The sequence below is a fragment of the Borostomias antarcticus genome (genome assembly GCF_949987555.1).
Source record: "Borostomias antarcticus genome assembly, chromosome: 6".
Classification (NCBI taxonomy): Eukaryota; Metazoa; Chordata; class Actinopteri; order Stomiiformes; family Stomiidae; genus Borostomias; species Borostomias antarcticus.
In genome coordinates, this window is record NC_140239.1 from 14,495,950 (window position 1) to 14,509,835 (window position 13,886).

The following is a 13,886-nucleotide window of genomic DNA, read 5'->3' on the forward strand; positions in this document are numbered from 1 at the left end:
TAGCGGGAGGCTGGGATGTCTGTGTCCTGGAGACCGGCCCTGTCTCTCTCTCACAGACGAGCCCAAACTGAGGAGGTTCAGGTCGACCCGTTCTTCTCTCAGTCTCTCCTCCTCCCAGCAGACCTGTAGATCTGAACCGGCCGGCAGACTGAATGACGGGGAATTGTGTATTAAAGATGACAGCAGCTGTAAATAGGAAAGCAACACTGCCTGGTTAGTCTGATTGTAAGGAGAGATGGAGAAAGAGAGAGATACCACTCATAGACTCTGTAGAGAGAGAGAGATGCCACTCAGACTCTGGAGACTCCGTAGACAGAGAGATATCACTCCTAGAATCTGGGGACTCCATAGAGAGAGAGAGATATCGCTCCTAGAGTCCATAGAGAGAGAGATACCACTCCTAGACTCTGTAGACAGAGAGATACCACTCCTAGACTCTGGAGACTCCATAGACAGAGAGATACCACTCCTAGACTCTGGAGACTCCATAGAGAGAGAGATACCACTCCTAGACTGGAGGTGCTAGCTGGGTGGACTGGACTCCATGTTGCTCTCCCCTGTTCAGCAGGTCCACCAGGCCAGCGCTGCCTCGCCACCGCCCTCTCCTGGTAATCAGCTGAACAGCAATCTGTGTACAATTATTATTATTTTGTATTGAGATATACAGTGTATATATTAATGCTAAAATACTACTACTACCCTTGATGCAAGGAAATCAAATTGAAAAGACGGGAAGAAAGAAAGACAAAACTTGATGTTTTTATTGACTGCTATTGTTGGATATGATCCATATATTGGTTCAACATTATGAAGTAGTGCATTATCTGGAGAGAAAAAGTTACAAATAATTTATTGGAACATAGTGGCATGAAAATGCAAAATCAACACAGAAATGAATTATACCAGAAGGAGTCACTTCTTTATCATGTGGTTCTTACAGTAGGTGCTAAACTGTACTGTATACAGTAATGCACCACCTGGTGTGATTAAGAAACACCCTGCTCTACTTCATGTTTGTAGTTTTCACTGCTATATGACCGTGGTGGTTTTTATGGGAGGGGTTACCACATGCGTGTGCTGTATATGCTTCAGTGTTTGGTGTGTTTGTGGTTGATGATGCCTTAGAGTTTTGGGATGGACCTCCTCCCTCCCAGCATTAATCCAGGAGACTCGTCTGGATGGAGCTGAATGAGCGGCTATTTTAATCTCTGTCTAATTCTCCACCTCAGCCCCTCGCATTTAGGCACTCTTCATCTACAGTCCTTTACTGGGTTGTATTAAACTAGCTTCCCCTTTGGAAAGGCTTGGTGGTAGCCTTCATACTCAAATTATAACAGAGGGGTTCATAACCTGGCCTATTACACCCAGAACCGTGGCAGTTGTACCTGCAAATGTGCCTAAAGATTAGAGGGACTTTGGGTGGATTTTGTCACATCATTAGACTCCACTGGCTTCCATCCGACAATTCTATTTTTGTAATGACATTCAAATCCATTTACTACCAAGAAAAGTAGTCTGTCCAAGTCGCTTCATGGCATGGTTGCACTTTTAGGTCTTTGTGGAATGTTTCGTGACTCCCTCCCCCAGAATACAGAATAGTCTCTCCTTGTTACTGTCAGTGGAGTGAGTTGGAATACAACACCTTTTCTACAATCTTCACCAGACAATTTTGAGCATTTTTAGAATGGAATTTTGGTTTTGAAACCGCCTTCTCAGTTCTAAAACAGTCTCCAGTTTTGGAACAGACAGACATTCTAGAACTACAAACATTCAAAAAAGCTTTACAAGAAAGGAAGTGAAGTGAGAGAATTAAGACACTGTTGATCAACACCAAGGTCATGTGAGGAATTATGTCTCGCAATGTTTCCATTCCAAGTCTGGCCTTTAGAACTCACCCCAGACCTGTGGATTTGATTGGTGCAAGCAAAAATTGATAAAATCTTACTTCTTCTTCTGAGCTACTACAACTTTGTAGTGCATTTCCTCCAACATCTGGAATTGTGTAATCAAGTCCTGGAGTGAGGGAACACAGCTGCCCCAAAACAATATTCTAAAGTTCGCAGTTAGAATGTTGGAAATGTACAAATTCAGCATGTTCACCAACAAACATGGCACACCAATCCAACGTTGGTGTTGGTTGCCGTTGGTTGGGGCCGTGGACACCTTAGGGTGCCTGCACACTGCACCAACCGACGCCACCCAACATCAACATTCTAAAGTTAGCTGGTGAAATGTTGGAAGTTCAAAATCCTTCCATCCAACCAACATCAACAAACATGGCACACCAATCCAATGTTGGTGTTTGTTGGGGCAGTGTGCAGACACTAGGGGTGCAACCAAATTTTGTCCAATACCGATAACGGATATTAACATTGCTGTTATGGCCGATAACCAATATTTAACGATGTCCATATGTTCCGTATAAAACCATGTTTCTATGATAATCAAATGTTATACATACTGAAAAACACAGGTAAACACTCTCTATTACCAAAACATTTGGAAAAGTCGATAAATCATAGATTTACCACATTGTTCCCTCTCAACAACTACACACACAGCTAGACAGAAATAATTATCAGCTGTTCACATCAGACCTGTTTTGCACATCGGGCCGATACCGATATATTAAAAAAGGACTAACATTTACAGATATGATTGCCGATATATCGTGCATCCCTAGCAGAGGCTAGGGTTGGAACTAATCAGAGGAAGATCTGCAGCAGATTCATATGTCCAGGTCCTGTATGATGTCATAAAAGCCCCCTGAGACTTGAAAAGAAAATGTTGTGGTGTTGGTGTTGAACCTTGTAGCTTGTAGTGTTCACTTGATTTTGGTCTGAGGTTTATTTGAATAACTGCCCCGTCAATCCCTCCCCATTCACTGTCAAGCCGGTGGGTAGGTTCCACATTCTGAACCCTCTGGTCAATACCGCGGTGGACGCAGCTGAACCCTCTGGTCGATACCGCGGTGGACGCAGCTGAACCCTCTGGTCGATACCGCGGTGGACGCAGCTGAACCCTCTGGTCAATAGGGGAGTTGGCTGGTCGCCAGACTAGCAAGACCAGTCTGGTCCACAGGACCGGCTGTTACAAAGACGGGGCCCCTCAGACGTGCTCACGGCAGATGGTATCTTGGGTTAATAGGACTGTTAAGACGGCAGTTTTGAGATGAAAATGTTTTCCTGTGAGAACGACGTTCTGTTCAGTCTTCTCATGGTGAAACATGCGTCCACAACTTGTTCAATCCGCTGGACTCTAGTGTCTGGTGTGTGACCATACGCTCATCCATAGTGCTAGCTACAGCCCTGATTGAATACCCTCAAAAAGCAACCTTCCTTCAGTTCCTGTATTCTAGAGGCAATCTCTGATCTAACCGTGATTGGATAGGTGTCAACCCATGTTCTCTGCACAGCTGATCATATCCTCAAATCAGTGATTCGTTTTGAGGAAGGAAGGAAGATTGTATTATTTGGAGAGTCTGGACCAGGCTCTTGATCTTGAAGAGCTGTTGTCATGGACACCATGTCTGCTGTTGCTCAGGGAAAGACTCCTGACCCCCCAGAGACACTCCCTGTAACCATGGCAACGACCCTCAAACATGACCTGTGAACCTGCTCATGCTTTTAATCGGACATCGATGAGTCTGTGTTCCTCATTGCTTTCAGAAGTGCACGCTGACTATGGCCCTCTATTGAAAGGATGTATCATCACAGTGTAACATGTCAGATGAGTGTTTGGGAGATAAAGTTCTGAATTTACCATCATTAAATTGATTTGAAAACTCATTCGATCTTGTTTCCTGGTGCCTGTTCATGTCTGGTCCATTGGTCCATGTAATGGTCAGTTGTCCATGGGTGTGATCTATACAGAGGCTTCCATATGTTGTATGTGTCTGATGGAAAAGTAAAAACATAAAGCATGTAACACAATGAGAACAGATTTAAAAGAACAAAATGAAATGTAAAGATTTAAAATGTAAAAAACAACAATACAAACTAGAAAGGGTGCTCAGAGAGCACAGGGCTCTGTCCATTAATGCATGTTGGTGTAACTGAGCTTAAATGGTTAAACTCACTCCTCAGTATAAATATAGCACACTTGCACCATCGAAGAGTGAGCTTTTCAGTGGTGTAATGGTATTTATGACAGGTGATCATATATGAACACAACTGAACATACTTGTGTTCAATCAGCCATTACAGAAAATAAAAGAAGACATAAGTTAGAAAACTATATATAGAAATTAAGTCCAGTTTTCATTCTTCTGGGGGGTAAAAAGGACGGGCACTAGCTAGGGGTATAACAATATATCGTGGCACAATATATCGCGATACAGAAACGTCACAATACGTATCGTCAAGGTGAAAACAATATTGTGATATGTTTATTGTATATAAGTGAATGCTAGCTACACAACGCTGATAACAAACATGTCTTTTGTCTCTAGGCCCATCTATGATATTACAACAGTCTAATCTCTAAATTCACAAAGTGTAGTGGAGTAGAAATGTGGAGAAATGCCCTATTGGTGTGAACAGCAGCGCTAGTCCAACGCTTCACACCTGCCCTTAGTGTATCGTATCGTATTGTTATCATCAACCCAATATTGTGTATCGTATCGTGAGATTAGTGTATCGTTACACCCCTAGCACTAGCCCAGTGTCCATGTCTCTGGGAGGGGTAGAAGGGCACTAGTCCTGTGTCCATGTCTCTGGGAGGGGTAGAAGGGCACTAGCTCAGTGTCCATGTCTCTGGGAGGGGTAGAAGGGCACTAGTCCTGTGTCCATGTCTCTGGGAGGGGTAGAAGGGCACTAGTTCTAGTACTAGTAGTTATTTTAGTTCAGTGTCCATATCTCTTGGAAAACACGTACATTGAATTTCAGACCGCTTGGCTTTATGGTTTGAGAAGAAACGTTTTGTAGGTTTTGTCAAATTTTCAACCTGCAGCCAAATCCATCATGGTGGAGACTGGGTTCTTGATCAAATATTGACAATAATAGAATAATATTGACAATAACAATAGACAAACCAAAGTGCCAACTTTGTCACACCACGAATCATATAATTTTTAACGAAACAAATTCTTATCACACTTGATGGAGACAATGCCCAAGAGTACATGTGTACGACGCTGACTGGAACGGGTAAAGCGTTCATGAGAAAATTGGATTTAAAGTGCTATATTACATACATTACAGTCATTTAGCAGACGCTTTTATTCAAAGCGACTAACAATAATTGCATTTAACATAGGAAAAGACAATGTACTACTATTTCCCAGAACTCACAAGTGCATCTCCTTTCTAAAACAAGTGACTAAGAGCATTATCTAGTGCTGAAGGCAAAGTGCAAGAATAGCAATCTAAAATACAATAGGTGCTTAAGAGGGTGGATCGCTGTAGTACTAATTTCACCGAACATACAACAGCCATCCCTTCACGCTGTAAACCTCCGCGAAATTCGGATTCGGATGAATTGTATGTTGTATGTTCGGTGAAATTAGTACTGTTTACAAGTTACTGTTGTTTTGAAATGCAGAGGCAAAAGGACCTATGGTGTTTACAGGACGACTTCAGAGCTTGGTAAGCATAAACCATGTAATTCCTGAACTTAAAATCCACGTACATCATACTTTTTAGAGTTTTTTGAGTTTGCCCATAGCTAGCAACGAGCCAGGGTGCACGCGTCGACGTTATTGACACAGAACTCTGTATTGCACAAAACAGAAATATTTTAACCTGTACTAGTCAGATACATGCCAGGGAAGCCAGGAATAGGGCGAAACATGAAATTCAGTGTACTTATCCTTTAATGCTTAATCTTTCACTCACAAACACACAGTGAAATCAATTGCCCTTGGATCTCAGTAGCTGAAACTACACCCCCTCGGGGGCATGACCGAGGGGCTATACGCACAAACCACTGAAAGACGTGCAATATACACTCACAACAAGCGTGACTGTCGCATTGGCATCATATGTACTATTAGTATTACAAGGTAAGGACTTTAACTTAATTGGTGCTATGCATGTGCTGCTATTGTATATAAATTATTGGTAGGTTGTACTACAGATGCAGTGTTCATGCTACTCTGAGAAAAACATGGATACTATGGCTGTGATCAACTTTATCTATGAATTATTTGGGTCAAAACTCGTGAGGTTGTAGATTTGTTTTCAGAACTCATACAATAAATATTTGCTCTTGAAGCTTGACATTTGCACTCGCAGACTCTACGTTAGAACTTGTAGGCCTATTTTTAAATTTATCAGAGGTTGTATGTTCAGAATTGCATTCACAGAGGCTTACAAGTCATGTGTATTTGTGCCAAATAGTTTTATTCCAAATATCGCAAGATTTGGGTTAAAACTAAAGGCGGGAAGATTTTTATTTTATTTTACCTTTATTTAGCCAGGAGAGCCCATTAAGACCAAGGTCCCATTAACATTATTTACACAAAACAGCAAATACAACAGTAAAACATCAGAAAACACTAGAAATTACTCTCCTCTGCCCATGAATGCATTTTGTGACACTGCGCGGTTATTAAGCAGACCCGGTTGTATTTTGCAGTATGCAAGGCAGCAGGCTTTTCTGGTTATTCTGACCCACAATCCTGTGCGCAGTGGAAATGTGCATCACATGTGCGAGTCGTGACAGCTGTAGACGAATGTCGCGTTATGGACAGCGACGGATGTGGGCAAATTTCAAGACGCAATGTTATGACAAGGTATGGTAGGACAACATACCGAGGGGGTAATTGGTGTCCGTTGGTGTTCTGACATCAAATTCCCCGCGAAGTATGAATCCTGTAAGGTTTTATTGATCATTTTATGAAATCCATTGACTTGTATTGAAGCGACCGTTGTAGATGTGTAGATCAATCCGCAGAGGGGATTCAGGAAGCGGAACTACTTACGGTAGCTATTGTTATTGTTTATGTTGCTAGGCTACCTAGTTTGTGGAAGTTTACACACGTATGTGCTGCGACTAAATAGTTCTATGCTAAATATTTAAAAAAGCCTTTCCAGATGAACTAGAATCTTACTGTATGGTGAATTATATGTCAGAACGCCAACTAACACCTCGGTGAGTTTCTTGTCTTTGAAATTGAGAGCTTAACATGTTTTTTGAATGATTTTTCAGGGTGCCCATCCACGTCCATTGTATGACCAAAACGGTGGTAGAGCAATTATCAGACTTTCTCAAAAGTGCTAGTTTTGTCAACGTTTTGATCTGAACCATTGTATATGATCATAAGTAACCTTAAAACAGGGCTAAACATGCATTTTCCCTTTACTACTCCTTTAAAACCGTAAGACAGAAGCACACTAACTTCTTAGCTTTAGTTGGCAAACAATCTAAACTGTACATCAACTACAAAGGACAAATTAACCCAAGTTAGAAAATCATGCTTCCGAGTTGGCCGAGGCTCACATAAAATTAAGGCAGCGAAAGAACGACAGCAATATCTCCAAACTTAGATTGCTAGCATGCATACACAAATACTTTTACGGAACCACCTCGAGGCTTTTGGATAAAAGATAACCCAGATTTACACAGCTAGAAACGAAACAAGGCAAACTCCACTTAAAAATCCAAATAGGATCCGTTCAAAACGTAGGCTACCTGAGAGTTCAGGAAGCCAGTGGAAGAACGGAAGAATAATCTCATCGTGAGATCTGGCGCGAGAACCCACTAAGGATCCAGCACGTCTGCCGACCCATTCATCCACTCGAACCCAAAACAGCACAGGTAGTTCTCCCTTTCACAGCCCCGTCGCCAATTGTAGTAGAATAATTTGATGTAACTATCAAATGAATCAAAAAGAAGAAAAAGGTTTGCCGAGGTACTTACCAACCGTTCAAAGACTGGTTCTTTATTCCAAAATACAGACAGTTGCAACTGGACTAAGGAAATGGAACACAAAGTGTTTCACCCACCAAAGTGGAGGAGTCTATCTCCTGTTTCTGTAGCGTGAGGCAGCTTGATGTACAAGTACACCCCCTGGACATGACGCTAGTAATTAACCAGCTCAGTGGCCTTGCTTTTAGAGTGTCCGCCCTGAGACTGGGAGGTTGTGAGTTCGATCCCTGGCTGAGTCATACCAAAGACTATAAAATGTTACCCGATGCCTCCCTGCTTGGCACTCAGCATCAAGGGTTAGATTGGGGTAAGTCCCTGCGCTTTACAACAGAGCATTTAAACTAAAGAATGTGAAATTGAATGATGCAATGATCAGGCTTGTCTTCATTCATAGACTATAGGAGAAATACACTGTGAGACAAGTCTGCTAAATCTGCTCAAAGACATAACCTGGTGGTGGTGCATCACTAAAATGAAATAACTGTTAGGGTTTTGGTGGAGGAACCAAGAGCAGACACCATTGGGGTGAAAGCCCGTAGGCACGTTTATTGATATCCGGGGAGGGGCAGGCAGTAACGTGGTCCGTGGGTCAGGCGGGGACGTGGTAGTCGTACAGGCGATGGTCAGGCAGGAGCGTGGTAGTCGTACAGGCGTGGGTCAGGCAGGAGCGGGGTTGTCGTACAGGCGTGGGTCAGGTAGGAGCGGGGTTGTCGTACAGGCGTGGGTCAGGCAGGAGCGGGGTTGTCGTACAGGCGTGGGTCAGGCAGGAGCGGGATTGTCGTACAGGAGTGGGTCAGGCAGGAGCGGGGTTGTCGTACAGGCGTGGGTCAGGCAGGAGCAGGGTAATCGTGCAGGCGTGGGTCAGGCAGGAGCGGGGTTGTCGTACAGGCGAGGGTCAGGCAGGATCTGCATACTAGGAAGACAGGGAGAACAGGGTAAGGTAAGGCTTAGGAAATCTTAGGCTAGGTAAGGCTGGAGCCGCTAATTACCAACTAGGTGAGTCAACGATCTGGCACAGAGGGCTGTGTGGACCAGCTTCTTATCCTGCTGGCGATTGGCTGATCAGGACCAGGTGCGTTGAGGTGTGGAGGAGAGGCAATCAGGGTGATGCACGGCAGGTGTGGATCGGGGTCGTGTCTGGCTTGTGACCACAGACGTGCCCGCAGTTCCCGCTGCAGGCTCTGGGAGGTGCTGGGGGAAACGGAGTCTGGCACCGGAGAGACGGGGACAGACTTGGGACCAGCGTCAGAACCAGGTCTCGGGCCGGGGTCAGGGGGCTGAGGAAGTGGACGAGGCTGATGCGGTGGTGCCGTGACAATAACAGCCATCTGAAATCCCATGAGAGTTCCAACGGGATTTCCCAGTGAAATACCGCAATGGTAAAAAGGCAAATATTTATTGTTCAAGTTCTCAAATCGAATCTACAACCTCTTGAATTTTGTCCCAAATATACCTTCGTAGAAAAGAGTATTTGAACAGTGGCTCTGTCCAACCTGGTATCACCCGGCAGATGTCAGAATTCGACGTTTGTCCATCGCCTCCAAACGTTATTTCTAGACGGCATCATACAGTTATAAACGTCGGCAGATGACGTGGGATAGGCCTAAGTTTTTGATTGGTTGTTCTCAGAGTTTTGTGGTTGGTTGTTCACATTGGAACACATGATGGAAGAAGGGTATAAATTTGCGAGCGCTTATGGGGGTGGGTTGGTTGGCTCAAACACCGAGTGCAAAACTAGAGACAAAACTAGCTGGCGAAACTAGCAAACAACAACATCGTTTTACAAGCAACTAGCAAACATTTTTACTGTCATTATTATTAACTAGCTCACATTCTTACTGTCATTATTATTAACTAGCTCACATTCTTACTGTCATTATTATTAGCTAGCATTAGCTACTGTTCTTATAGCTTGTGTTCTAACGTGGACACAGGGATCAGGCAAATTTACGAAACTGGACCCAGGAGTGGAACTACTCGGACGGTGCTTAGTGGCCACACTCCGCATATCGCAATACCCCTGCGCGGGCACGCACGCCTGGAGGCATGCGATCGCGCAGGGGAATTGCTCAATGCTCGCTGCCTGAGCGCCTCCAAGCATATACGTTATTTGCATCATTTGTATGATGCTGTCTAGAAATGACATTTGGAGGCGATGGACAAACGTCAAATTCTGACGTCTGCCGGGTGATACCAGGTTGCTCTGTCACATGTAAATATGCCTATTACTAACTCTCTGTCACTTTCTTCCTCTCTCTGCAGTGCAGTGATGAAGCTGTGGTGTCCTGTCGGGATGCTGGTCCTGTCTCTGCTGCTGGTTCTCTCCCAGGCTAAGAGACGCACGAGCAGCCATGGCGGCTGGTTCGGTTCCAAGAAGCCATCCTCGACCTCCAACAGCACCAACCCCAAGCCGGACACCACTAGAGGCTATCCCGCCAGGGTCTACCCCACCGGAGGTTACTCTGCTGGAGGTTACCCCTCTGGAGGTTACCCCTCTGGAGGCTACCCCTCTGGAGGTTACCCCTCTGGAAGATACCCCTCTGGAGGTCACCCCTCTGGAGGCTACCCCTCTGGAGGTTACCCATCTGGAGGCTACCCCTCTGGAGGCTACCCCTACCCTGGTGGAGGCTACCCATATGCCAGAAGAAACCCCAACATGGCTCCCCCCCCCGTAGGCTACCTCATTGGAGGCTACCTGAACACAAACCCCAACAGCCCGATCCTGAGCCCCAGCCTTGTCAGTAACTATGGATACACAGGCAACAGGAGCATAAAGGGCTCACTTTTCTCCCGTGCAGTGCTGTCAATGGGTATGGGGCCTCGGTGGGGTTCCAAGTCCTACGGGCGCAAAGCCATGTTGCCGGACGGGACGTTGGCTGAGATGGCGCTGGGCTACGGGCTGGGGCGGTTCCCTCGGGCACACTTCCAGTTCCGCAACCCCCAGGAGGAATACTACTACAACCACTACATGTACAACCGCTACGGGATCAAGTCCACAGACGACAACGACTACGGCCGAGACTACAAAATAGACTCCTCGATGTTGATCTTCTACGACAGCTATGTGGACACCTGCATGAAGAGGAGCGACCTGCTGCCTACAGAGAGGGAGGCTAGGAGGGGAGGGGCATCAGAGGATGAGAGGGAGGCTAGGAGGGGAGGGGCATCAGAGGATGAGAGGGAGGCTAGGAGGGGAGGGGCATCAGAGGATGAGAGGGAGGCTAGGAGGGGAGGGGCATCAGAGGAGGAGGAGACGGTGAGCATGGTGGAGATCGGCTACCCGGCACTGATGGAGCAGCTGAAGGTCCGGAGGTGCATGGAGCTCTACATGGTGTACTCTGAGAGGTACATGAAGAGGCGAGGGGAGGAGAAGAGAGTGCCTGGGGAGGCACCACAGGAAATGGGGGGGACAGAACAGCCAGGGAACGATGGCGGCGGTGATATCCTCAAAAAGAAAAAATCTTTCTGCTCCTCTATTATAGAGGCAATCTTTTCCATTGTGAAATTGCTCTGACATTGAATTAGCACTGGAAAATTGTATCAAAATGTTCAACTCAATCGCAGATAGAATGAGAAGAAACATAGAATTAAAGATATCTATAATCAAATCCCTGGTTCTCCTCTGGATTATCTGAATTACTTATTAACAGAAACAAGGCTTGGTCGACAGCCAAGTGGCAATCATTCAAACCACTGAGAAACAAATATTTTGTCTCAATCAGAAAGGCCAAATGCCAGAAATGGCAATGGCAAGCGGCAATCCCTATTATTAAATACATAAATAACAACATCAAGCCTCACTCCTGAAACAATGCAACAGATTCAGGCTTTTTTCTTGATAATATTAACATAGGGAACACATTTAACCATTAATGCTGGCTACTTAGACCCATCAGATTACACTACTTAGACCCATCAGATTACACTACTTAGAACCATCAGATTACACTCAAATTAATCCAATGCCAAGCAAGGCTCCCTCTGACCAGGGCAAAATTCTCCCTTGGTCTCTGCTCCAAAAAGTCTCCAAAGAATTAATGAATGCTGTGCCTAAACTTGCTGCCCCCCTAATTGTAAAACCACTAATGAATATTTACATTATCACTTTTAGAAGGCATTGTTCCCTATCTCAGGAAAGCCGTCCTCCCACTTCTAAAAGGAGGAGATTCCTCAGATGTCAATAACTATGGCCCTATCTCCAGATTATCTGGCTAGCCAAGATCCTGGAACAGCTAGTCAATAACCTAAGTCTGCACCTTTCTAAAGATGGGCTCAGACTACAGGATTTTTGGGCCAATTTATCCACTCCCCGACAATCGGAGGAGAAATCTGGTCTGGAACGTTGTTCGGGGCCGATGATCGGCCCAGATTATCTTGTAATGTGAGGGGTTTACAGATCCAATCTTATACCTCCCGATCGGCTCACAGACCCATCGGGGCGGCCCTGATAATATCAAACATGTTTGAAATTTAAGATTATTACGTCCCGAGGGGACGGCGAGTGAGACGGCGAGACCAGTGGTTCGTTGCTCCCTCGGGCACGATAAGATCCTGTAGTGTGTGATGAGCCGTTATTTTCAAATCTTGCTGTGTGTGCTTGTTTGAGATGCGCAAGAAGAATATCTGTTAAGATTCTCCTTATGTGCGTGATGTAACCCGATTTCGATATTGGTTAGGATTTTAAATATCCTGTAGTGTGAGCCTGGCATAAGCAGAAACTCTGTTGTGAATCCTCATCAGTCTGGGTTCAGACCAGGACAGAGCACCTCATCAGCCACCACACTAGTAATAAACAACATTATCTCTGCTATTGCTAATAAACAGACAGTGTTCATTGACCACTCTAAAGCTTTTGATACAGGTGATCACTCTATCTTATTAAAGAGATTGGCCGAAATAGGCTCAGATGCAAATGCATGCAACAAGATTACCTATCAAATAGAACACAAGCTACATTAGTAGATGAATATAAATCTCCTTTTCTAACCCTAAAGAAAGGAGTCCCTGAATGATCTATTCTTGGTCCCTTACTTTTTACATAAACAATATTGCTTCTAATCTTTCCAGCTCATTTCTATGCTGATGACACGGTACTCTACTCAACAGAGCCCACTACGAGTGAACTGAAACCGTTTCTAAATGCCAGCAAAACTAAATTACAGATCTTTTCCATCAAGAGGCCTGATCCCTCGCTGGCACATCTCACCACTCCACAGAACACGGAAATAGAATGTGTGCAGGAAAATAAGTATATCCTTCTGCCACCATACCACTTATTTAAGAAACAAAATAAACTTAAAATTGGATTTCTAAATAGAAACAAATCAGGTTTCACCCTGGAGAATAGGAAACGGATTATACAGACAAACATCCTGCCAATTATTAACTACAGGGACACCCTGCACACCTCAGCCTCTATCTATCTATCTATCTATCTATCTATCTATCTATCTATCTATCTATCTATCTATCTATCTATCTATCTATCTATCTATCTTTCTGTCTGTCTAAACCCATGTTGTTCTCTGCACCCTCAAACATGACCTGTGAACCTGCTCATGCTACTGGACATTGATGAGTCTGTGTTCCTCATTGCTTTCAGAAGTGCACGCTGACTATTGCCCATCACAGTGTAACAGTGTTTGGGAGATGTGTGTGTGGGGCATACATTTACCATCATTAAATTGATTACATTTTGATTAAATTGATTTAAAAACTCATGATCTTGTTCCCTGGTGCCTGTGACTCCCCCCAACCCCCCCCCCGCGCTAGCCAAGAAGAACGGATAGAAGAAGAAGAAAAATAATTATATTTATAAATTATATTTATATTTTTAAACAATCTCAAAGTGCTGAAACAATCACAGTCATTAAGAAAAGACACAAGTTAATACATAAAATACATACACGTTATATACACAAATACAATTTTTTTTTTTTTTTTTTTTTTTAATATTTTATTTTGCTTTTTTAGTACCAAATACAGTAACAGACAACACACAGCCCACATATGGCCGT

At 44.3% G+C, this 13,886-nt stretch overlaps 2 protein-coding genes across 3 annotated transcripts in view; both read left to right on the top strand.

Moving 5' to 3' along the window:
- The window catches only part of letm2 (leucine zipper-EF-hand containing transmembrane protein 2), a 16,851-nt gene extending 13,094 nt beyond the window's left edge, over positions 1 to 3,757 (top strand). The window contains exon 11 of the mRNA XM_084439405.1: positions 1 to 3,757. This exon is cut by the window's left edge and continues 1,072 nt beyond it. The gene's annotated coding sequence lies outside the window, so the exon portion shown is untranslated.
- A 2,116-nt stretch (positions 3,758 to 5,873) lies between these two features.
- Positions 5,874 to 13,599, top strand: prnpb (prion protein b). Of its 2 annotated transcripts, none has more exons than XM_084440259.1 (2): positions 5,874 to 6,001; positions 10,132 to 13,599. In XM_084440259.1, the coding sequence occupies exons 1-2, from the start codon at positions 5,898 to 5,900 to the stop codon at positions 11,381 to 11,383; spliced, it is 1,356 nt and encodes a 451-aa protein (XP_084296385.1). In that variant the 5' UTR covers positions 5,874 to 5,897; the 3' UTR covers positions 11,384 to 13,599. The 2 variants fall into 2 exon arrangements, with proteins under 2 accessions (XP_084296385.1, XP_084296386.1); XM_084440260.1 differs by lacking the exon at positions 5,874 to 6,001 and adding an exon at positions 9,022 to 9,248.
- Positions 13,600 to 13,886: the final 287 nt, after the last annotated feature.

Bases quoted from the DNA above. Each gene is read 5' to 3' on its own strand.
- prnpb (XM_084440259.1), top strand. From the start codon at position 5,898: ATGACCGAGGGGCTATACGCACAAACCACTGAAAGACGTGCAATATAC. The intron at 6,002-10,131 runs GTAAGGACTTTA...CTCTCTCTGCAG, and splicing joins TGTACTATTAGTATTACAAG to TGCAGTGATGAAGCTGTGGT.